We start from the raw sequence: 25,201 nt of genomic DNA on the forward strand, positions 1-25,201 counted from the left end.
AGTGGCGCATTAGCCTGCCTGCCCACCCCCCTCCCCCCTCGCTCTGAAATGGAGCGGGTTTTACCGGAACGCTCTGATCGCATTCATTCCATCATCATTCTGGTAACGGGGGGAGGGGGAGGGTTTATCTCGCGTGAGGATCGGCCGACGAGGCGCTCGTTCGTTTCGGGGGGGGGCCCTCTAAGGGGGCCGACCGCGCCCATCCCGCTCGCCTCTGGCCGAACTTTAGATGGCGTCGGGCAGTAAGGGGCGGGGGAGGGGGGGGCGGGCCGGTCTGTTCTCCTGGCCGTAGGAGGACGGAGGAGGCGGTTCTGTCCGACGGCGCTTCGGAACCAGAGGAGCCGGTTCCTGCCTCTCATCCTCCAGACACATGATCCAGGGAGCAGATGCTGTGTTGACCGTGTTAAGTGGACTTCTAGAGGAAGTCTCTCTCTAAAGGGGTGGGGTCAGGGACCACCACACATCCTGAGCCAATCTAGAACACTTCCCCTGGCATTCGCCCAATTGGGTGGAAGGAACTGTAAAGGTGCGAGTGTGTGTGTGTGTGTGCGCGTGCGTAGGTGCAAAGAGAAAGAGAGCGAGTAAGCTTAAGTGAGTCAGTGTTAGAGTGTGTGTGTGTGTGTGTGTGTGTGTGTGTGTGTGTGTGTGTGTGTGTGCAAACGAGAGAGAGGAAGAGAGTGAGTCAGTAAGTGTGTGTGTGTGTGTGTGTGTGTGTGTGTGTGTCCATACTAATGACTCATTAAAGACAGATTAAGGAGTCTCCATCACCACGTCCTGTTTACCGGCTTGTGTCCACTTCCTGCTCCCCTCCTGACCTCTTCCTGTCCGACCCGAGGCGTCACATTGTTTCTTTAGAGTGAGGTGGGTGACAGGAAACAGGAAGTCATCAGCGCAGGAGGAGGGGCCTGACATCACATCCCATCTGTTGGGAAGCTCCATACTTGAGAGACATGTTCTGTAATACTGAGATAGTACACTTTAAACTCAATGGTGTACGGTCTTATCAGCACTGCAAGACCCGCATGAACACACACACACACACACTAACATGTAGCGAGGAGCATTACATAACAATGGCTAGTTAAACTTTCTGCCTACAAAGCACCCATGGATATTGGAGGATGCGAAGCTACGGGGGTCTGGAGGGAGGCGGTGTTCCTCCCCCAGGGGGCTGATGGGAGGCAGTGTTCCTCCCCCAGGGGGCTGATGGGAAGGAGACTAGAAGAAGGGAAGCTGCGTTCTCAAACAACACCACAGCGCCCCCCGCTGGCCAACACAACACCACACTGCCCCCCTCTGGCTGACAACACCACAGTGCCCCCCGCTGGCTAACACAACACCACGGTGGTACTGGCCGATACAACACAGCCCGATACAACACCACAGCGCCCCCTACTGGCTATAAGATAAACTGTCTGTGGGAAAGTGCACCAGGTCAGTATTAGTAAAGCCCGAAAATACCTCAGGAGAGTATTATAACACATGCTTTTAATAAAAACACCTACGCACAAGGCAGAGAGACAAGCATGAGAAGCACTGTTGCTATGAGAGTGTGCTTTGCGTTTGACAGACTGTCATCAGTCAGTTAGACAGGCAACTAAATCTAAGCTGCTACAACAAGAACCACAAGGAGGACCTTAGAGAAGCAATTATGGTCTGGTTTTGTCCCATGATATGTAAAGTTTGAGAGAGGGAGAGATAGAACACCCAGTTGTGTGTGTGTGTGCGTGTGTGCATCATGGACCACTTCCTGCCTGTCTCTTCCCACAGACCACAGCTGGCTGGTGAGTCACAGTGGGAACCCTGGCGCACGCGCGCACACACGCGCGCGCGCGCACACACACACACACACACACACACACACACACACACACACACTGGCATGCACAGATATTTGGGGGGGCAGGTGCTCAGTGAAAAATGAGGGCACCTTGTGTGGCAAGATGTTGACAGGAGGAGGGGGGGGTGGTGACAGCTAATTTCTATTTTGATTGTCGTGCGAGTTGTGGAGGCGGGGGGGGGGGTGCTGACAGAGTTTTTCGTTAGTTGTTGAGGGGGGTTGTTGTTGTACCAACAACAAATTCTACCGACATTGGTCGTGTGGTGGGCATCATTACTTTAAGTCCATTAATTGATTAGGACTAGCGTCTAGCTTGTTAAGCAGGTGGGCAGTCGGCTAATTAGGCTCAGCTGTTTGCTACTGTATGTATGCTGACTTCACAACAGAGACAAATAAATGCAAGTTATAGTTTTGCAACTGAGGCTTAGGGGGAAAACAATACACTCGTTTGGTTTATGTGTTACCTGGCTGGTTAGCTGTCATCACTCGGGCACTCTGGATGGGGAAAGGGCAGTTTACCGTTGACAAAGGAAGAGAGGGAGGGGAGGGGTACGGGCGTGCCGGGGGCACGTGTGTGTGCGGGGGGGGGCTGGCAAACGCATTTTGGGGCATTATTATTACAAAATAAATAATAAAATAAAAAATAAAATAAAAAACTTTCAAAAGGGCACTTGCCTTGTCCAGAGGGCAAAGGGCAGGTGCTCTAGCACCACCTCGTGTCTACCTGTGCACATCCCTGCACACATGCACTGTTTATTCAAAGTGTGTTTGTGTGTTCATGCTTGCATATCTGTGTGCATGTGTGTGTGTGTTAAGAATGGCAATGTAAGATGAATTACATGACACACATTCTGGCATTGAGTGTCATTTTCAGAAGCGGTGTGTTTTTCTCCGTCTGCTGGTCAAGGATGCTGTCTATCACTCAGAGAAGAACCACATCCAGACCAGACCCTGGTCCACTGAGCCTTTCTGGGACTGGATTCACTTCCGCTAACGTTTACCCAACTATCCACTGACCTCAACTCTCTTCTTGACCAGTTGTTGGTTGCTGCACATCAACAGAGTTGCAATTGATAGTTGTAGTGATGACCTGTAAGGGCCCCTCAGTAGATGACCTGTACGGGCCCCTCAGTAGATGACCTGTACGGGCCCCTCAGTAGAGTAGATGACCTGTACGGGCCCCTCAGTAGAGTAGATGACCTGTACGGGCCCCTCAGTAGAGTAGATGACCTGTACGGGCCCCTCAGTAGAGTAGATGACCTGTATGGGCCCCTCAGTAGATGACCTGTACGGGCCCCTCAGTAGATGACCTGTACGGGCCCCTCAGTAGAGTAGATGACCTGTACGGGCCCCTCAGTAGAGTAGATGACCTGTACGGGCCCCTCAGTAGAGTAGATGACCTGTACGGGCCCCTCAGTAGAGTAGATGACCTGTATGGGCCCCTCAGTAGAGTAGATGACCTGTACGGGCCCCTCAGTAGAGTAGATGACCTGTATGGGCCCCTCAGTAGATGACCTGTACGGGCCCCTCAGTAGATGACCTGTACGGGCCCCTCAGTAGAGTAGATGACCTGTACGGGCCCCTCAGTAGAGTAGATGACCTGTATGGGCCCCTCAGTAGAGTAGATGACCTGTACGGGCCCCTCAGTAGATTTCAGTAGATGACCTGTACGGGCCCCTCAGTAGATTTCAGTAGATGACCTGTACGGGCCCCTCAGTAGATTTCAGTAGATGACCTGTACGGGCCCCTCAGTAGAGTAGATGACCTGTACGGGCCCCTCAGTAGAGTAGATGACCTGTACGGGCCCCTCAGTAGAGTAGATGACCTGTACGGGCCCCTCAGTAGATGACCTGTACGGGCCCCTCAGTAGAGTAGATGACCTGTACGGGCCCCTCAGTAGAGTAGATGACCTGTACGGGCCCCTCAGTAGAGTAGATGACCTGTACGGGCCCCTCAGTAGATGACCTGTACGGGCCCCTCAGTAGATTTCAGTAGATGACCTGTACGGGCCCCTCAGTAGATTTCAGTAGATGACCTGTATGGGCCCCTCAGTAGAGTAGATGACCTGTATGGGCCCCTCAGTAGAGTAGATGACCTGTACGGGCCCCTCAGTAGAGTAGATGACCTGTAAGGGCCCCTCAGTAGAGTAGATGACCTGTACGGGCCCCTCAGTAGATGACCTGTACGGGCCCCTCAGTAGAGTAGATGACCTGTACGGGCCCCTCAGTAGAGTAGATGACCTGTACGGGCCCCTCAGTAGAGTAGATGACCTGTACGGGCCCCTCAGTAGAGTAGATGACCTGTACGGGCCCCTCAGTAGAGTAGATGACCTGTACGGGCCCCTCAGTAGATTTCAGTAGATGACCTGTACGGGCCCCTCAGTAGATGACCTGTACGGGCCCCTCAGTAGATTTCAGTAGATGACCTGTACGGGCCCCTCAGTAGAGTAGATGACCTGTACGGGCCCCTCAGTAGAGTAGAGTAGATGACCTGTACGGGCCCCTCAGTAGAGTAGATGACCTGTACGGGCCCCTCAGTAGAGTAGATGACCTGTACGGGCCCCTCAGTAGAGTAGATGACCTGTACGGGCCCCTCAGTAGATTTCAGTAGATGACCTGTACGGGCCCCTCAGTAGATGACCTGTACGGGCCCCTCAGTAGATTTCAGTAGATGACCTGTACGGGCCCCTCAGTAGAGTAGATGACCTGTACGGGCCCCTCAGTAGAGTAGAGTAGATGACCTGTACGGGCCCCTCAGTAGATTTCAGTAGATGACCTGTACGGGCCCCTCAAATAGCCCTTTTCCACCAAAGGAACTTTGGTTCGGGAACCGGTTCTGTTCAAAATTCCTGGAACCTTGGTTCTATCTAGGGAACGGGACCGCGTTTTGACCAGTTTTGAGCGGAACCGTTGTACGTCATTAGCTAGGAGATATAGGCATGTGTAAAGTTGTTTAGGTGGTGTCACAAAAGTGGCTTGCGTAGTCTACTTCATTATAATTGTAGTAGGTCATCATCACACTATTGTTTTAGGGATTGTCAATTATATAATCTGTATAAAGTCAGTTTGATGGCTGGTTATTCAGATAGTTGGCACTTAGCATAGAGAGAATGAGATCATTCACACAGCTGAAGCGGTCGATTACCACTCATCATTAAGTAAAGCACATGTGTTTACAGCAAATCTCACAAATCTATAGACCACGCCCAAGATATCATTACGGTTCGCGCTGAAAAACCTACTATTTTTTGGTGCCGGTTCGGAACCAACTTTGGGGTTCCCGAACTCATTTATTTTTGGTCTAAATGCTCGGAACCGTTCAAAATTAGGTTCGCGAACCGGCAGCGAACCGGTTCCTTCTTGGTGGAAAAGGGCTGAAAGTAACATTTTGCCTCAGTAACGTCCTTAAACACAGAACCCATGGGACTGATAGAACCAATATGAACCATGGTGGTTCTCTCTCTCTCAATAGAACCATGGCGGTTCTCTCTCTGAATAGAACCACGGCGGTTCTCTCTCTCAATAGAACCATGGTGGTTCTCTCTCTCAAAAGAACCATGGTGGTTCTCTCTCTCAATAGAACCATGGTGGTTCTCTCGTCAATAGAACCATGGTGGTTCTCTCCTCAATAGAACCATGGTGGTTCTCTCTCTCTTCCCCAAACAAGTCATCCCTGACACTGACATACCGTCAACAAACAGGAGTGACCTCGGTAGTGAACCTAGCTCCTCTGGGAACACAGGGCTGCATTGTGTTGGTGTTGGTGTTGCGCACCGCTGCGGTCTGCGGTTCAGTAGCGTGTCTGTGCACACCGCCCTTCCAGGTCCGCTTCCAGAATAATGGAAAAGCAGAGATCTGGCTTTCCCCTTTCACGACAGTCGGCAGGGGTGCCAGGAATGACTATCGTCATAATGGAGACAACAGCCCGAACCATTGTTTTAATGCCTCAATTACTCTGATACCACAAACAAAAGGATATAAAACCAGATTACACCAATCAAATTCTGTTCATCTCTATAATTATTGTATCTGTATTCCCCTGAAGACATGGATGAAATTACAGAGAGGGAATTGTGCCACAAATGCATCCTTTCATGAAATTGGAACCATTTGTGCATCAAGCTTCACGTCAGCTGAACTTAAAAGCTCCAAACACAACTTTGCGAGCTGATACACTGATTAAAATGGCAACACACAATCCTCCTGAGATCATTCTAGGTCTTACAGCCCCTGAGGTTATGCTAGACTTTCCAACGTTCCTATAAACACCGAGATCCTTCATCAACCTCAGCTGCTCTCCTGCAGAAACTGACCAGAAACAGATATTGCTGACTCAGCTGAGGGACCGAGCCAGCTGAGGACAAAATAACAACTATTGCAATTGCAGGGTTTCACCACAGGAGGGCGGCCTTGTCCTTCTGTCCTTCAGCCATACCAGTCTATGTACTAGTCTAATACTGCTGCTGCTGCAGGACGATTCAGTCCACCGTTTTACTGATACTAGTCCAGCTACCCCAGAAGGGTAGTTCTCTCCCTGATTGGGCCATGAAGAACTAGCTACAACATCGATAAACCATGATTGATAAGACATGCATTGAAACAGCAAACACCTCTTCCACTTCAAACCCATGCTGAAGTCAGCCTGGCCCCTATGCTGAGATGCGATGCGCTACACAGTACATGCATACATACATCTGCGTCTCTGCATGTAGCATATGACTAAATAATGTCACAGGACAACACAATAGCTTCTCAGAGAATACCCGCAGCCAACAGAGACAACTTTTGTCCTCTTCTTGACAAAAAATTCCCCAGAGCATAGCGCGAGAGGGAGGGGGGCCTAAATCTTATTAACACCCACTCTGCATCTGCCTCGGCCTGTTTAGGCCTGACCCCTGCTGACTGGTCAGTCACACGCTCCCTCCCTCCTCCTCCTCCCTCCTCCTCCTCCCTCCCCCTCCTCACCCTCCTCATCCTCCCTCCTCCTCCCTCCCTTCGTCTCGACCCCGACCTCTTTCTCACCCGTCCTGAAGACTCCCACCTCCCGTGTTCCCGTCAAACCAAGGTTAAGACGACCGAAATACAATCCACAGTGCGACCAAGACAAAGACTCAAACACCACCAGAACTCCGCCCTCGAGCACAGAACCCGCCCCCCCCTTAAGATCTGTGCTGACTGGAACCAAACGGGAGCCACTCAGAGAAGCGAACGGGACGGATAATCAGATCCCCGTTCAGGACCTACAACGGCCCCCACAAACCAACATGGCCGTAGCGCACGCCGTTACCTGGAGATATCAGCCGTGAAGAAAACACAATTGCATGACAGCGATGACGGTCAACTTTGCAATTCCTGCACAACAAAGATACTTGGTTTCAGAGGTGCGGGTGAATCGGATGGCTGTTTTGGTCTCACTTTCACACCGACTGAGTTTGAAGGTGCTTCGTTAGATCATCATCAGGATATTCCTCTTGTCCATGTACGGAGCTACTGTGGTTTATGTAAGGTCCGCTACAGGGAAATAATGAGGGTTCTGGTCACTGAGCCCTGACTGGACAGGACTGGACAAGCAAGGAGATCAAACACACACACACACACACAAATAGTTTATCTATCTCTCTCCATAACCACACCGTGACTAACCACGACTCAGGTTGAAGAGGATGAGTATTAACGTCAAGGGGGGTTGGTTTCAAGACGAGTCATTTCACAGTCCCCTTCTCCTGGGCCCCGTCTCGGTACCATGGCATCGAGGAATATCGTCACGGCAACCTTTACCCATGAGCCATCGAGAGCATCTCCCATGAGCCCTGCTTTCAACGCCACGGAGCACTCAGCCTGGACGGAGGGCAACCACTTTCTAAGTGTCACCTAACACTTAAAACACACACATACTCTGAAAGCGCACTCATTTCCGTGATAAATACTCCTTCCAGCATCATGAAAGTCAAGTACTCGAATTACAAATATGCGCCGACACCGTAGTTTACACACCCTGACGCTCTGGCAGAATTCAACGCAACTAAACATCGTTAATATCAAGTTCTCTGCTCCCGTGCTCGCCTTTGGAAACAACTCGGGCGCCAACGTATTAAAGGTCCCGCTTGTGCCTCGTACGAATAACATGATTCATGTTCTTGACTTAGCCACACGCCAAATACACAGATGGCCTGGTTGAGAGTCTCTACGGCCTACCCCAGCCCTGGAGCTCCTGTTAGTCTAGAACTTTCCGGGCAACCACAGCCACGGCTCCAAGAGACGCCATCTTGTTCTTATTAAGGGGGGTGGGGAACGAGTAGCCATGGAATAAATGAGGTCATCAGCAACTCTCCCTCTCCCTCCTCCTCCTCCTCTCCCTCGATTCCCCTCTCTCTGCCCCCCATCTCTCTCTCTCTCTCTCTGCCCCCCATCTCTCTCTCTCTCGCTCTCTCTCCCTCTCTCTCTCTCTCTCCCCATCTCTCTCTCTCTCTCTCCCCCTCTCTCTCTGTCTCTCGATTCCACTCTCTCTGCCTCCCCTCATCTCCCTCTCCTTCTCTCCCTCTCCCTCTCCCTCTCTCTCTCGCTCTCTCTCTCTCCCTCCCTCTCTCTCCCCCTCTCTATCTCTGAGGTCTTAAACGATTGGGGGGCAGAATAGGGATATCGCTGTGTAACTAAGTGTTATGGTTCAGTGAATGTTAGAATAACAGTCAGTGAGGTGACGTTGTGTGAATGGTGTAAAAACATAGAGGGATATATACCTGCTTAAAGACTGCTTAAAGACTGATATTACTTGAGATATCGTCAACGTCAAAGGAGAATAACTTCAAACAAACATCTCTGTGTGGGTGTAACAGGGTTATACTGATATGGTTATGGGAATGAATGGTGAGATTCACAGTGGTTGGAGTGTGGGAGGGGCGGAGCCAGGGTTAGCCCCGCCCCCAGGACCTCTCATCCCAGGAAAGCTGCTAGGCGTGGTTTACATATCCAGCACACATGCTCCACATGCTCATGTGTGTGTGTGTGTGTGTGTGAGATACACTTTTTTTTTGTTTGTGTGTGTGTGTGTGGCCTCAGAGGAGGACTCGCATCGGAGAACGTAGTCCTCAGGCCAAATCATCTGACCACTTTAGAGTTCTGCATTTGACTCAGACAGACAGACAGACCCCCTCTCCCACACACACACACACACACACACACACACACACACACACACACACACACACACACACAATCGATAGGCATTATTCATCATCGATAAGCGTCAGCGTGTGTTTATGCAGGGTCAATGCTTGTTAATTTCCAAAGCATCTCTCAGCATCTCTACGCTGGAGGAATCGACGCCCCGGCGTGAGAGAACCAGACTAAACATGAGGACCAACCATCAATACAAACACCGCTGTGTTTCCATGGTTACAGTACTGTAGCGCTATTGGTCAGCTCGATACTCACTGATTTGCTTGATTTCTCAAATTCTTCTTCTTCTTTGTATAAAGGCTTCGGAGAAATATTTGCATGACGCACGCACGCACGCACGCACACACGCACACACGCACACACACACACACACACACACTGAGGTTTTAGGTGTGCTGGGATCTACTGGGATGGGAGCTGTGGCTGTTTAAAGCCTCCCTAGGGCCGGTTTGACCTCTGACCCTCCTGTCTACTAGCTGCTGTGTTACTCTGTTACCGGTCACTGTCCAGTCTCTCTAGTGGGTCTGTCTCTCTCTCCCAGGTGTCTGTCTGTCTGTCTGTCTGTCTGTGTGTGTCTCTCTCTCTCTCAGACAGGCAGACAGACAGACAGACAGAGACAGACAGACAGACAGGCAGGCAGACAGACAGGTCGCTGGCCGTCTGCTCCGTGCAGCTGTCCGCCGCGCCCAGATTCCCAGGGAATGTGTCGCCGGCTCCTCACCCCCCCCCCCCCCCCCCCCTCCCACCCCCCCCGACCCTGTGCCCCAACGGGGGTCATGACATCAGGAGTGTGTAGGGACACGCTGGACACCTGACACCTAAGGTATGTTGGGAGTGTGCGTGCGTGTGTGTGTGTGTGTGAGGGCATCTGCCAAATGCCTAACTTGTAGTGTGTGTGTGTGTGTGTGTGTGTGTGTAACCTATGCCCGACTGTCCCTGAGTTTTTTGGGGTGGGAGGGGGTCAGGGGGGGGGGGGAAGGAATGCCGGTTGGGCTCAGGCAGAGGACAGGAGAGGACAGGAGAGGAGAGGAGAGGAGAGGAGAGGAGAGGAGAGGAGAGGAGAGGAGAGGAGAGGAGAGGAGAGGAGAGGAGAGGAGAGGAGAGGAGAGGAGAGGAGAGGAGAGGAGAGGAGAGGAAACAAACGGTGAAATCCGACAGCAGTTGGCCACCATTCCTGGCAAAGACGGCGCACTAGAATCAAAGAAGAAAAGTGAACCGGCACTCACGGTATTCCAAAAAATGGGTAAATGTTTATTTCACTAAAGTGGCCTACGGGCAGAGCACAACAACGCACGTTTCAGCAAGAGGCTTTCTTCAGCGTTCAAAGACGGCGCACTTAGCACACACGCACAAAACACGCTTACAGACACGCACACGCGCGTCAATAAACCCCGCCTCCTTCATTTATCCTCGGCCAGTAAAAAGCCGCTCTGATGGACGTGCGGACCGAGACATGGCGCGCGGTCGGGAGGGAACCGGTTCTGCTGTAGGAGAACGGAGGAAGCTGGTTCCCCGGACCTTCAGAGAACACAACACGCACCCTCTATCTGTCTCCCAGCCTTGAGAGGCGTGCTCAGCTAACAGACAGCCCTCCCCTCCAACAACCAGGAGTCCATAATAAAACCCAGGCCTAGTATTCTAATCCACGCCTCCAGGGCACAACGAGGCTGAAGCTTTTCTGTTTTCTGGACGCAAACACACACTTCCTATTTTGTTATCTCATCATCGATTTACGACAGGTAGTTTCCCGCCGAGGTCAAAAGGGAGACCTGGCCTAGAGGGACGCTCTGTGAGTACGGCAAACACACACACACACACACACACACACACACACACACACACACACACACACACACACACACACACACACACACACACACACACACACACACACACACACACACACACACACACACACACACACACACACACACACACACACACACACACACACACACACACACACACACACACACACACACACACACTCTAATCAAACATACCCATTGTTGTGTATGCACAAAGTGGCCTGCCTGGATACTGCCCAGATCGGGCTGTGAACCCAGCGTGGAGGCTGTGAACCAGACCAGGCAGTCTGGGTATGAGATCAGAACCCTGTTTAGGAGGTCAGCTCTGGGTCAGATACCCGACAGCGGTGTTTAGGATCGAACCCCGCTTCCTAAACCCTCCGTTATCGCCGCTGCCGGGGTCATGTGAGCCTGAACCGCCCGCTCCGCCGTGTCAAAGGTTCACATCCCCGCGGCCTCCATCACGCTGTCCTAATCTGTGATTCCACGGTGGGCTTTGAAGAATGTCCTAATGCGCTCCCCGTAGCGCTGGGTCAGAGAGGACGACACGCCCGGGGCTGATGAGGGTCAGAGAGATGCCCCTCCACTGAGGACTCTGACTGAGGGGCAACAGAGGGGGGGAGAGAGAGAGAACAGGGGAGAGAGAGAGAACAGGGGAGAGAGAGAGAGAACAGGGGAGAGAGAGAGAACAGGAGAGAGAGAGAGAGAGGGGGGGAGGAGAGAGAGAGAACGAGAGAGAGAGAGAGAGAGAGAGAGAGAGAGAGAGAGGAGGGAGGAGAGAGAGAGAACAGACAGAGAGAAGGAGAGAAAGATAGAAGAGAGCAGGGGGAGGAGAGAGAGAGAGAGAGGGGGATAGAGAGAAAGAAGGAGAGCGAGAGCGGGGAGGAGAGAGAACATGAGAGAGAGGGAAGGAGAGAGAGAACAGTGGAGGGAAGGAGAGAGAGAACAGTGGAGGGAAGGAGAGAGAGAACAGTGGAGGGAAGGAGAGAGAGAACAGTGGAGGGAAGGAGAGAGAGAACAGTGGAGGGAAGGAGAGAGAGAACAGTGTAGGGAAGGAGAGAGAGACAGCAGGTTGGAGAGAGGGAAGGAGAGACACACAGATGCATCCAGAGAGATGTGTTGACAGATGACTGAAAGGGAGGTGACAGCAATGACAGCAGCCCAGGAGGACACATCTCTCCAGCACGACATGACATACAAACACACGCACATGCACATGCACACACACGCGCGCGCACGCACACACACACACACACACACACACACACACACACACACACACACACACACACACACACACACACACACACACACACACACACACACACACACACACACACACACTGCTTTGAGGAGGACGACACTCCATTAAAACTCGATTGAGCTTTTCAGATAACGAGCGGGTTTGCTCGTTAACCCGAGCGTCTGACCGGTCCGTCACGTCCTCCGGCGCCGCGCGAGCGAGGCCCACGCCGTCACAGCCATGATCCTGCGAGCGGTCTGGCCCAGCCGCCCAGCTGAGTATGTGACCCCCACTGTCACTCACCTTGGGGATCACCTCGCCTCCCGTCACCTCCGCTCAGGATTGTGGGAAACGTTGGTGAGACGAAGCGGAGGAAATAAGAGGAATGTCTGGAGGGGGCGGGGCTTGACTTAGCGACTGTCTCACTGGGACAGTCTGGTCTGGGGGTGTGACTACGGGTCCCTGCTAGGGTCAGTTCCTCGTTGAGGAAGAGGGCTAACGAGCCGTTGGTAAACAGACAGTAGCATAAATAAAAGACCAGGACGGTAAACAAGAAGTAAACAGGGTTGGAATGCTATTTTGGAGCCAAGGCTAATCTGAGAGTCAGTTAAGGGGACAGACAGACCGGAAAGACATCTGTCTTTGAGGAAGTATTGACGGAAGCCCGACGCTGTTCTAATGTTCATATCACTCATCATCTCAGTCTCAACAAATAGATATCAAATGATGAATGTGAAACGAAAGAACCTGGGAGAAAAAAAAGTTGCGCCATGAGTCACAGTTTAACTGGGCCGAGCGTTGTGCCCTGAGGTACAATGCACTTTTTGTAGTGTTGATTGAGTTTCCGTTCGTGCCGTCACAAAAGAGGACTTTAACCTCAAGAGCCCGGTCTGGTTGAATCAACCACCCCTCCCTCCCTCCCTCCCTCCCTCTCTCTCTCACCCCTCCCTCCCTCTCTCTCTCTCACCCTGTCCTGGTTAAATCACACCTCCCTCCCTCTCTCACCCTGTCCTGGTTAAATCACCCCTCCCTCCCTCCCTTCCTCCCTCCCTCCCTCTCTCACCCCTCCCTCCCTCTCTCACCCTGTCCTGGGTAAATCACCCCTCCCTCCCTCTTTCCCTCCCTCCGTCCCTCCCTCCCTCCCTCTCTCTCTCACCCTGTCCTGGTTAAATCACCCCTCCCTCTCTCTCTCTCTCTCTCTCTCTCTCTCTCACCCTGTCCTGGTTAAATCACCCCTCCCTCCCTCCCTCTCTCACCCTGTCCTGGTTAAATCACCCCTCCCTCCCTCCCTCCCTCCCTCTCTCACCCTGTCCTGGTTAAATCACCCCTCCCTCCCTCCCTCTCTCACCCTGTCCTTGTCGTCGGCCACGTCGAAGAGCACGTCATCCAGGTCCAGGATGCCTCCGTCTCCGTGCTCCAGCCTGTGGACCTGCAGCCAGTAGCCAGCATCCTGGAGGGAGATGGACAGAGGTCAGCTTCTTCCATCACAATACATTACCATTCAAATAGAGAGAGAGAGAGAGATGGAGAGAGGTGAGGTTCTTCCATCACAATAAACGCCCATTGAAATTAGATTTTATAAGAGAGAGAGAGAGAGAGAGAGAGAGATGGAGAGATGGTGTTCGAAAGGGGCGGAGAAGAGAGAATGAGTAGGCAAGAGAGAAGAGAAGTGCAAGTGAGAGAAATAGCATGAGAAAGGGAGGAGGAAGAGAGAGAGAGAGAGAGAGAGAGAGAGAGAGAGAGAGAGAGAGAGAGGGGGGGGGGGGGGGGGGGAGAGAGGGAGAGAGAGAGACATTTAGGGCCCAGTCTTGACAGGGGTGACAGGAGGTTCAAAGAAGGTTTAAATTAATACAGCAGCCTCAGCCCTTAGGGAGTGCACTCTCAATATACACACACACACACACAAACAGAGAGAAAAGCACCTCTACAATACCGATCATCTACCACATAGCACAACCCCTCTGCAATACTGAAACCACACCAACATGGACTACAGAGTCCATCTTCAGTTCTCCACTGAGATCAACATGAGGAAGAGATCAGAGAGAGAGAGAGAGAGAGAGAGAGAGAGAGAGAGAGAGAGAGCACTAGATTCTAGTCACTAGAGAGACAGAGAGAATGAGAGAAAGAGAACAAGAGAGGATAAAGAAGTGCACGCGCTGAGTCTGTTGCCAGTCAGACTGACAGATAAGTAAGCATCAGACAGACAAGTAAGCAGGCAGTCAGCCAGTCAGTCAGCCAGTCAGCCAGTCAGTCAGCCAGTCAGTCAGCCAGTCAGTCAGTCAGTCAGTCAGTCAGTCAGTCAGTCAGTCAGTCAGCCAGCCAGTCAGTCAGTCAGCCAGTCAGCCAGTCAGTCAGTCAGTCAGTCAGTCAGTCAGCCAGTCAGCCAGCCAGTCAGCCAGTCCTAGTGTGGAGCTGGCAGATGTGTTTAGTGTCTTGAGTGTCACTCGTCTGGTTTAGAGAGGCGGATCCCCTGTGGATCCCAGCTGACACCCGTCACACTCACACAGTCACACACACACACGCACGCACAGACTCACACACACACGCACGCACACACTGATTACTGTCAAATACATCCATCCCTCTGAGAGAAAGAGAGAGAGAGAGAGAGAGGGAAAGAGAGGAGAGGAGAGAGAGAGAGGAAAGGAGAGAGAGAGAGCAGAGAGAGAGGAGAGAGAGAGCGAGAGAGAGAGTGAGAGAGAGAGAGAGTGAGAGAGTGAGGACATAAATACAGCCCTCTGCATATGGGCTCTTTTTAATGGAACAGCCCTGTTAGACAGACCGGGAAAGCTGCTCCCACTCTGGTTGGTGTAATGGTCTAGGCGAGAAATGCATTCTGGGAATCTGTCTACTGAGTGTAGTGTGTACACAAACAGATCACTGAGATTAGGAGGAGAGGAGGAGGGGAGGACGGGGTAGCAGGGACTAGAGGGGGAGGAGGAGGAGGCAGGAGGAGGACACAGAGGGAGAAGGAGGAGGAGTGGACAGGAGGAGGGGGGGGTAGATGGTTCATTAGTTTCCTAAGACACTCCGTCTCACTAAAAGTGGACCCACTGGTCACCCCATGACATAACACAGAGCAGGTCGTCTGTTGTCACTGTGCTTCTCTCGTTAAATAAAATATGTAGTGTGGGTGACACAGGGGACAACACAAGCACAGCTTCAGCGTGGCGAGTGCAAGCAGCAAGACAGGCTTTACACAAGGCAGAACTGTGTCTGGACTGTGACCTGACTCAGAAGATAAACAACAACAAACAACAACAAACCAACAAGCTCCTCCGTTCATGGCCTGCTAAGGTGGCTGAAATATTCTGTGGATAGTCAGTTTGCTGAGGGCCAACCAGCTACTCTGTGCACAACAACAGCAACGTTTGGAGAATTCCTGCCAATAGATATCAGTCTATTACTAACAAGCCCATTTCCATGTTTTTCCATTACGCTAACTATGTTACTGCATGCTGCAGATCGCTCTATGGATCTGGGACACTTCATGCTAAAAACTGGTTTTCGAATCCTGGCCAGTGATTGGTACTGCCGACACCCTGGCGGAACAAATCAGTAACGACTTTCGTGACTAGGGGCCCCCACCCATTTGTCAAACCGCTCTCTCATTGGTGCTACACCCTGTCACTCTTTCAATTTTGATCCCTAGACCCACCCTCAGAAAACCAGCTGGGGTGGCACAGTGGCACAGACTCTATGAACTAGCTTGCTGTGCGCCGCGATTCAATGTAATATTTGAGTCTGTAGAGAGACTAGCTAGAGGCTAACTTCCAACTAGATTTGAGCTCACAAGCGTGAGGTTGTTTGCTACGACTTTGGACTATCATGCTGGCCTCTAGCACCTGACCTACTCCTTGATAAGACCAGAGTTAAGAGTGCAAACCGTCCCATATCATAATCACACACAAACAAATGAACCCATGATGAGTTGAATTGATGATGTGTTTAATTGACGTCGCATCAGACTTGCGACATCACATTGACGAAGACACAAGACACTAATAACAGTATTTGGGTTAAGCAGGGTCAGCAACATCTGAGACTGTGTGTAAAACATTCCTACAGGCCTACTTCACTGTGGTAAAAAATAGCCCACTGTAAATATCCCAGCGCCACCCCTTACAGTCCCTGAAGTAAACAAGGCCGGGAAAACGCTGTTGGGCTTTAGTTAAATGAGAGACGTTAATCCTTCATATGCATGATCACACTTGTGTAAACACACAGCCACAGACACACACACACTTTCATCTTCTAATCCACTTTGCACCAGTCATAACAAACAATGCAAAACAAATATTTCCTGAGGTCTCTTGTCACGATCAATCTGGGCGCACACCTGTCTTGTAGCCACACATGGTCTTGTTGTGGTCCTTGCGGGCTTCATTTGAATTCCCACAAACTTACTTTAAAAGCCCTCGTCTTACCTCCACGATAGCGTGTGTGTGTGTGTGTGTGTGTGTGTGTGTGTGTGTGTGTGTGTGTGTGTGTGTGTGTGTGCACAGGCCTGCAGTCCTGCTCTAGGCCTTGCAGATATTCTGGAGTCAGGCCAAGGACAACATGCGGGGCAAGGGAAACCTCATGTCAGGGGACTCCTACCTTTATAAAGAAGCAGCTTCTCACTGGACCCGTCCTCATAATCAAAACACCCTCAGACCACCGCAACCCAGTCCCACCTCGTTTGTTGGCTTCAAGCCTGAGAGATAATGAAGTGGTAGTGACACAGGCTGCTAGGAAGAGACTGAGGCGTGTTCGTCTCAACATGTCTCTGGTTCTGACTCACCCAGGCACCACACTGTCAATGCACTGGCTGGGGCTGGAGGGGCTAGAGAGATATGTTGACGCGTGAGGCTCGCTAGCTAGCTAGATATGTTGATGTGTGAGGCTAGCTAGCTAGAGAGATATGTTGATGTGTGAGGCTAGCTAGCTAGAGAGCTATGTTGATGTGTGAGGCTAGCTAACTAGAGACATGTTGATGTGTGAGGCTAGCTAGCTAGATATGTTGATGTGTGAGGCTAGCTAGCTAGACAGAGAGATATGTTGATGTGTGAGGCTAGCTAGCTAGACAGAGAGATAAGTTGATGTGTGAGGCTAACTAGAGAGATATGTTGATGTGTGAGGCTAGCTAGTTAGAGAGATATGTTGATGTGTGAGGCTAGCTAGCTAAAGATATGTTGATGTGTGAGGCTAGATAGCTAGACAGAGAGATATGTTGATGTGTGAGGTTAGCTAGACAGAGAGATATGTTGATGTGTGAGTAGGGCTGCTCGATTAATCGGATTTTAATCTAGATTAAGATCTGGGCTGTCAACGATCATTAAAACAAAATAATCGCCATAAAACGATTTTGCACAAATCAAGTGCACCCTACACTGCAGAGCTATACTGTCTCCCATGGGAGAAATGTATCTAATCCAAAGAAAAAGCAAGTCAACATTTAATAAATTAATTGTTATCAAAGTCAATGTATAATTTAATATGTTAAGAAAATGTTAAAACTTTTGATTAAAAAAATAAAAAAAATCAATGAATAATCGTGTTAAATAATCGTGATCTCAATATCAATCAAAATAATCATGATTATGATTTTTGCCATAATCGAGCAGCCCTATGTGTGAGGCTAGCTAGCTAGATAGATATGTTGATGTGTGAGGCTATAGCTAGCTAGAGAGATATGTTGATGTGTGAGGCTAGCTAGCTAGAGATATGTTGATGTGTGAGGCTAGATAGCTAGAGATATGTTGATGTGTGAGGCTAGCTAGCTAGAGATATGTTGATGTGTGAGGCTAGCTAGCTAGAGATATGTTGATGTGTGAGGCTAGCTAGCTAGAGATATGTTGATGTGTGAGGCTAGATAGCTAGACAGAGAGATATGTTGATGTGTGAGCAGGATAAGATGGGACTGGGTCTGAGGATGGATGAGCTGGCTAGCTAGCATGCAGACTCCATACCCCTTGCACTCCACCTCTGATTCTTCCACATACCTCAACTGCACACACATTGCACACACTGGATACATATAACATCACTCATATATCACACTACACTCTGCACACACACTCACCACATACACTCACCACACTCCACACTGTATATAGTACGTGTATTTGTGCCTCCCCCTTTTTTTCTTAACAGTATTGTATTTTGTATATTGCACTGTCCTTCTTGACAATTTTCTATTCCATCTGTCCAAGTCAGTCTCACTCTCTCTCTCTCTCCAAACGTCTCTCTCTCTCTCCCTCTTGACTCACTCTCAAACAGACGAGGCTTCCCAGAATTAATCAGTCACTTAATTCATATTCATTTATGCTGCCTTGCATCTTCACCGGCAGACTCTCATCATGCAAAATATCCCCTCACACCTCCAACAACACTTCAACAAAATCACACCCAAGTTGTGAAGTAAGCAGCGCAGGTTTATGAGCAATCATCTTAAAGATGGGCCCTTTTCACAGCCATATCGTCACGTCCATGTGTTTACTTGTACACCAAGCTGCCTCACGCTAAGGAATCAGCAGATAGGCTGCTGCCCTATGGGCCACTAGGCTCCAGAACCATCGGCACTCAGGATACTTAGGCTGTGTTCGGAATCGCTCCCTATTCACTATATAGTGCACTATATGGGGTGTCAGCCATTTTGTTTGTAGTGTCCGAATTCTCCACGGAATTCTTGTTCCCTATATAGTCCACTATTTATTACCCACAATTCACCTTGATTTCCATGGAACAGCACATGTACCCTACATTTTCTCCGTTCCCTAGGTAGTTCACTACATGGTGAACCCCATATAGGGAATAGGGAGTGAGGGAACGAGGGAGCGATTCCAAACACAGCTTTACTGTACCTGTTCACAGCAGCCATTTTGACATGTTGAAGCAGGGTAAACACAGGTGTAATTAATAACATTAATAAGGCCGTGTTCCATTTGGCTGTGAGTGACACTATGGAACCATATTTAATTTGATCTCTTACACCTGGGTTAACCCTCTCTACTCCTGGGCTGCGTTCTGAATCGCATACGTCTACTTTTTACTATTAGTACGTACGTACTACAGCTGCCGGTACAAAGTATGTACTTTGCATGCAACATGCATACCAATGGAACATGCAGTACGAGCCTACTTCAAGCCAAGTATCCCAGAATGCATTTTTCACCAGCCGGCAGTGATAGCAGGGATTTTACATCAGGCTAAAAGCTGTTGTCATTTTGGCTCTTGACGGTTAATGTCACTTTATTCAATTTTCATATTTTTCAGGCGAGAAAGTAACCATTAAGATTCCCAATATGTGATCAGTTTATCCAAATAACCTGTTTGTAAATCTGTTCCTCTTCTGTTACATAAGAGGAAAACAGAACTGGTTAATTCATCTGAAGCTATAAATAATGTATCGAACAAGTTTAACATTTATTCGGGAACACTCACTGGCTGGCATAATCAGCTTGTTGGATTTTTGTTTTGACAAGATGATACTAGAAATCCTGAGAGAAACACTCATATTATGTTATCACACCATCACTGCTGTCAATGCGCTGTCATCCACCTGTGCATCTCAGCAGCTCAGTGGATGTGACAGATCTTCCACTGCATATGCATTGGGACACACAGTACTAAAGCTTTTTTTGTCAGACACTATATAAAAAAATGTAGTATGTAGGTATGCGATTTGGAACACAGCCGATTTGCTTAGGCTGCTCCTGATTGGTCTAAATCTCATGCTATGAACAGACCTATGGAGAGACGTACACACACGTCACATACAATAGAAGCAGCTACATCACTTCAAAAGAGAAACTAAACTATTCCTTGTGTTTACTATGACTCAATTTTACACTCCTGACTGCACAAGGAACACGTTTTCCCGCGTGCGCGCGCACACACACGCACACACACACACACGCACACCAGCACTATCTGGGAGGGAGATTTACAAACAACTTTATAACATTATAGAATGTACAACAATCCCCGTCACATGCTTAGTCCCATGATCTCCCATCCTCCTTCCAGCACGCTATCCATAATGTAGGATGGGATTAAAGACAGTGTGGTTAGTGTCACTGTGGGGGACTGGACACGTGTTGTAAGGCTTTGACCGGTCCAGGATCGCAGGCTCCAAACCCTTGAAATGGGTTTCAAGGGTTTGGACTGACCACACTATTGACCACTACTATACTGACACTGATCCCACTGACCACTACTAAGTCTTTTAGACAAAACAAGTTTACATGAGAAAGTGTATTCTTTGGGAGAACAAACTAAGTCGGTCGCAGAATCACCTGACCACCAGCCGGCCTCTCCGCCCCCCCGCGGCCGGACGCTCCCCCAACAGCCTCCGCCCCGTACCGGACGCTGGGGCCGCAGGGTGAACCCTCAGCGCGCTGAGGTAAACCTCTCTGGGACCAGGACAACACCTGGGGTTGCGCAACGCCGTGACGACAGCCTGGTTTCAGACAACAGACGCCTCAGATAGACATGAAGCAACAGAGGGGAGGAGGCCAAAAACAACACCATCAGAAACGACTCAAAACAACCACTCAGAATCGCTCGAAACAACCCAAGAGCCAAACGGACCAACTGCCAACAACGGTCAGTACAAAACACGCCTGGAGTGACGCGTTCCTATAACGCCGGCTTTGTTCGCCGACTGGTCAACCTCGACGAATCCGCCGCCAAAATTGGTGAGAAGTGGCGGTTCGGGGCGTCGGAGGGGGGGACTGGGATCACGCGTGGCTTCGCAGCACGTGTCTCGCGTGAGAAGGTGGAGGTGAGAGACAACGGCTCCATTCATGCGCCGCACAATGATTCCTCACAGAGGGAGAGAGGAAATTGGAAAGAGAAAGGGAAATTGGGAAATGTCATTGTAAGTGCAGCGCGAGTGGGCCGCCTCCCCAGAATAAGACCAGCGGCACGCAGACAGATAGACGTGTGAAAGTATATACACTGAAGAGGGTGGGAGAGAGAAAGAGAGAGAGAGAGAGAGGGAGGGAGAGAGGGAGAGAGTTTTGCAGAACTGGCGGTAAAATAACCTAGACACACTGCCATCAGGACAGTCTCACAAGGCTAGGAGTAGAATGCATAATAATAAAATACTGAGTGTGTGCTTGGTTTATTTTGCCATACATGCAGAGTGCACATTTGGGGATTATTCCATCAATGCCATTGTGCCTGACAAGCTAAATCAAGCACACTGTCAGGATGTCAAAAGTAATAATACCATGTGGTATTATCTTGTGGAGAATGTTAACATGGCCATTGTTTGTCAAGTGCCAAGTCACATGCCAAGCATTCTTCAAAGGCAAGTCACATCTGGCAGTTGTCTTCTTAAGTGTGACTTTCTACTTTTTGACTCAACTACTGCAGCCTAGCAGTTAAGAGCATTGGACCAGCAACTGAAAGGTTGCTGGTTTATATACGGAAGAAAAATAGGTGAAAAATCCATCAATGTGCCCTTGAGCAAGGCATTTAACCCTAACAGCTCCTGTTGTTCACTCTGGATAAGAGCATCTGCTACATGACTAACATGTAAATGCCCTATGCTAATGCTAAGCTATGCTAAGCTATGCCTGTAACAGTGCACGGCTTGTAGTTCAAATAAAGGAAAAGGGAGGGAGAATATTAATGTAAATATGATTCACAGTGACACAGCACTAACCAGGGCCAAAGTGGTGGGCTGAGCCAGCCATAGTTCTCTGCTCGCTGGGAGACCGAGTCCAAAGCCAATCTCTCCCTCAGTGAGCTCCAAGCCAAGCCACTGTTTCCTGTGCTCAGCGACATGCAGCTAGTCCAACACTCATTCTCTAGCCCTGCATCCTTCCAACTCTCCAAACCTCCATCTCCTCTCTCCTTCTCTCCCTCCATACATCCAACCATCCGTTCCCTGACCTCTACCTCGGCCCCCTCCAACTTCCCAAACCCTCCATCCCATCCCCTCTTCTCCCTCCAACTCTCCAAACAGTCTAAAGCCTCTCCCTCCATCCTTCCAGCTCTCTAAACCTCCCTCCATCTCCTCTCTCCTTCTCTCCCTCCATCCTTCCAGCTCTCTAAACCTCCCTCCATCTCCTCTCTCCTTCTCTCCCTCCATCCTTACAGCTCTCTAAACCTCCATCTCCTCTCTGCTTCTCTCCCTCCATCCTTATGCTGTGTTCAAACCGGGCGCGGCGAGAAAATTCGCAAAAGTTCGCCCAATCTCGCCGCGGGATTAATGGGTCGCCGCGCGAATCCGCCGCAGAAAGTTCAAAAAAATTAACTTTTGCGAATGTCGCCGCACAGCGAATCCTGTCCGCCGTGCCGCCGAGTTCGGCGCCCAGTTCGCGCGAATTGTATTGACTTTCTATGTAAACTCACCGCGCCGCAGGAAAAATTTGCGCCCAGTGTGAACAGCATTACAGCTCTCTAAACCTCCATCTCCTCTCTGCTTCTCTCCCTCCATCCTTACAGCTCTCTAAACCTCCATCTCCTCTCTGCTTCTCTCCCTCCATCCTTACAGCTCTCTAAACCTCCATCTCCTCTCTGCTTCTCTCCCTCCATCCTTACAGCTCTCTAAACCTCCGTCATTCATCCTTCCCTATCGCTCCATCGCTCCAACCCAGACATGAGTCTGGCTCAGGGCAGCAGACCACCTCCTCTGATCTTCTCCAACCAAGCGGGCCCTGTGTGGACTGGGCCCTGTGTGTGGACCGGGCCCTGTGTGTGGACCGGGCCCTGTGTGTGGATCGGGCCCTGTGTGTGGACCGGGCCCTGTGTGGACCGGGCCCTGTGTGGACCGGGCCCTGTGTGTGGACCGGGCCCTGTGTGTGGACCGGGCCCTGTGTGTGGACCGGGCCCTGTGTGTGGACCGGGCCCTGTGTGGACCGGGCCCTGTGTGTGGACCGGGCCCTGTGTGGACCGGGCCCTGTGTGTGGACCGGGCCCTGTGTGGACGGGGCCGTGTGTGTGGACCGGGCCCTGTGTGTGGACCGGGCCCTGTGTGGACCGGGCCCTGTGTGTGGACCGGGCCCTGTGTGGACCGGGCCCTGTGTGGACCGGGCCCTGTGTGGACGGGGCCCTGTGTGGACCGGGCCCTGTGTGGACCGGGCCCTGTGTGGACCGGGCCCTGTGTGTGGACCGGGCCCTGTGTGTGGACCGGGCCCTGTGTGTGGACGGGGCCCTGTGTGTGGACGGGGCCCTGTGTGGACGGGGCCCTGTGTGGACCGGGCCCTGTGTGTGGACCGGGCCCTGTGTGGACCGGGCCCTGTGTGGACCGGGCCCTGTGTGTGGACCGGGCCCTGTGTGGACCGGGCCCTGTGTGGACCGGGTCTGGGCTCCAGGCAATGTTGCTATTCACAATTAAGATAACTGATCTGATCACATCAATCAAACTAATGCTTGGCAGCCTAGACGGCCGGTTCTAAAAATAGGCCAAATACCTCGACCAAGTAATTACAGGAGGCAACCGCTTTTTACCAGTCAGAGAAAAGTCTGAGAAAAAAGCAGTGCACTCCATTACCTCTGGCTTTAATGGGACTCCTATGTGCCAACTCAGCTCAGCGATTTTTGCTGGCAGGCTTAGGCTACGGGCTGCGTTGTTATTTAGAGGTTTTCTGGGGGTGCTCTCTGATGAGACCAAAGGTTCAACATCAGGTCAACCCGGTCTCAAGCCCGAAGCTTCAGCGGACAGACGCCAGATGAATGCTTTGCAGCGACGGTGTTTTTTTGTGTGTATTTTTTAATCTGATTGTTTTGAATCTCGGTGCGTGACGCGGTGTGCTTTGGGCTGCCGAGGGCAGAGGTGGAGTGATGTTCGGGAGGCAGGGGGACATGCTGGAGGAGCCGGGAGCCGGGGGCGGGCTCAGGAGCTCTAGACAGGACCCGTCCTGCAGTCCTCCGTAAAGCCTGACTGAAATACGCCAAACTATCCCAACCTCTGCAGATTTGACGCCAGGCAATGAGAAGGACGCCTCTTTTATCGTTCCGTGATACAATCCGATGTGGAGCCGCCTACGCAGGACTAATCTGCTTAGCCGCCGCCGCGAGGACACCGTTAAGGACGGCGGGACACAATGTCCCTTCACACCTCTCCGGCATGACCTTCGCGGGGCCGGGCGGATGAGTCAGTTTCGCCCACGCAGACCTGGCTGCACTCAAACGATTCCTAGTGAATCAGTAACGCGCCGGTGAAGAAGACCCTGGCCACGGCAAGAACCGTCACTTCCCATGCAGGGGACGGGGGGGGGCTTTTCCCACCTCAGCAGCCTCCGGGGGGTGGGGGGTGGAAGGAGAGAGAGAGAGAGAGAGGGAGGGGTGGGCACAGAAGGGACACAGCGACAGAGACAGAAAGTGAGCGAGTGCGTGTGTGTTTGTGTGTGTGTGCGTGCTAGACAGATGATGTCACAGGCTACCCTATACTCAGTCTAAACCTGTACCCCAGAACCACAGTGGTCCATTCATCATCACACACACTCACATCTGTGCAGGTCTCTATGGACACACGCACGCACGCGCACGCACGCACGCACGCACACACACAGGCATGCACACGCATTCCTGTTATAAAAAACCCTAATCCTCACTTAATTCACAACTCCCATTTTGTTCTTTGCCCAGCGTAAGATGATAATGGCCCAGCTGACCCAGTTTTGACCTCAAAAGTACTCTGCTTGTGCTACTGTGCGTTATCTTCATCAAACTCTTACCAGGCACTTTTCATTTCCTAATCTTTCTAGCAATATACGTAATCCACAATCCTCCAAATATAACAGCTGAAATGTATTGCTGTTTCGTTGAACCAGAAATATTTGGCATTTCCGTTAGCAGGAACAGAACAGAATAAATCTAATCACGATAATGTTCATGAATTAAGTCCGATGTTATCAGACCCAACTGCTCATTGTCATTCCATTAAACCTACTCTGAGAGTCGGTACTCTGAGAATTAAAATGAACCCCTGAAAGCCAGAGTCGTTTTAACAGAGTCCACTGGCTTCGAGGGCCTTCATCAAGCAGAAGTTTAAAAAGCAGATTGTGAAAACTGCCTAGAGACAGAGATCGGTGTGGGCGGGGCCATTAAATACTTATTTTAACTTTCTGATAAATCTGTTTATGAACAAGTGATGATGAAAATCACAGGCTATTATGACTTCTATTGACGCAGTA

The 25,201-nt window shown here is 50.7% G+C and overlaps 1 protein-coding gene across 1 annotated transcript in view; it reads right to left on the reverse strand.

Moving 5' to 3' along the window:
• The window catches only part of LOC311316035 (partitioning defective 3 homolog), a gene marked incomplete at its 3' end in the record, with an annotated part of 169,352 nt that overhangs the window by 121,931 nt on the left and 22,220 nt on the right, over positions 1-25,201 (reverse strand). The window contains exon 2 of the mRNA XM_084446776.1: positions 13,415-13,516. Within this exon, the coding sequence (XP_084302902.1) occupies positions 13,415-13,516 (102 nt within the window). The remainder of the gene's footprint in view (positions 1-13,414; positions 13,517-25,201) is intronic.

Source organism: Borostomias antarcticus, assembly GCF_949987555.1.
Source record: "Borostomias antarcticus genome assembly, chromosome: 12".
In the NCBI taxonomy this organism is placed as follows: Eukaryota; Metazoa; Chordata; class Actinopteri; order Stomiiformes; family Stomiidae; genus Borostomias; species Borostomias antarcticus.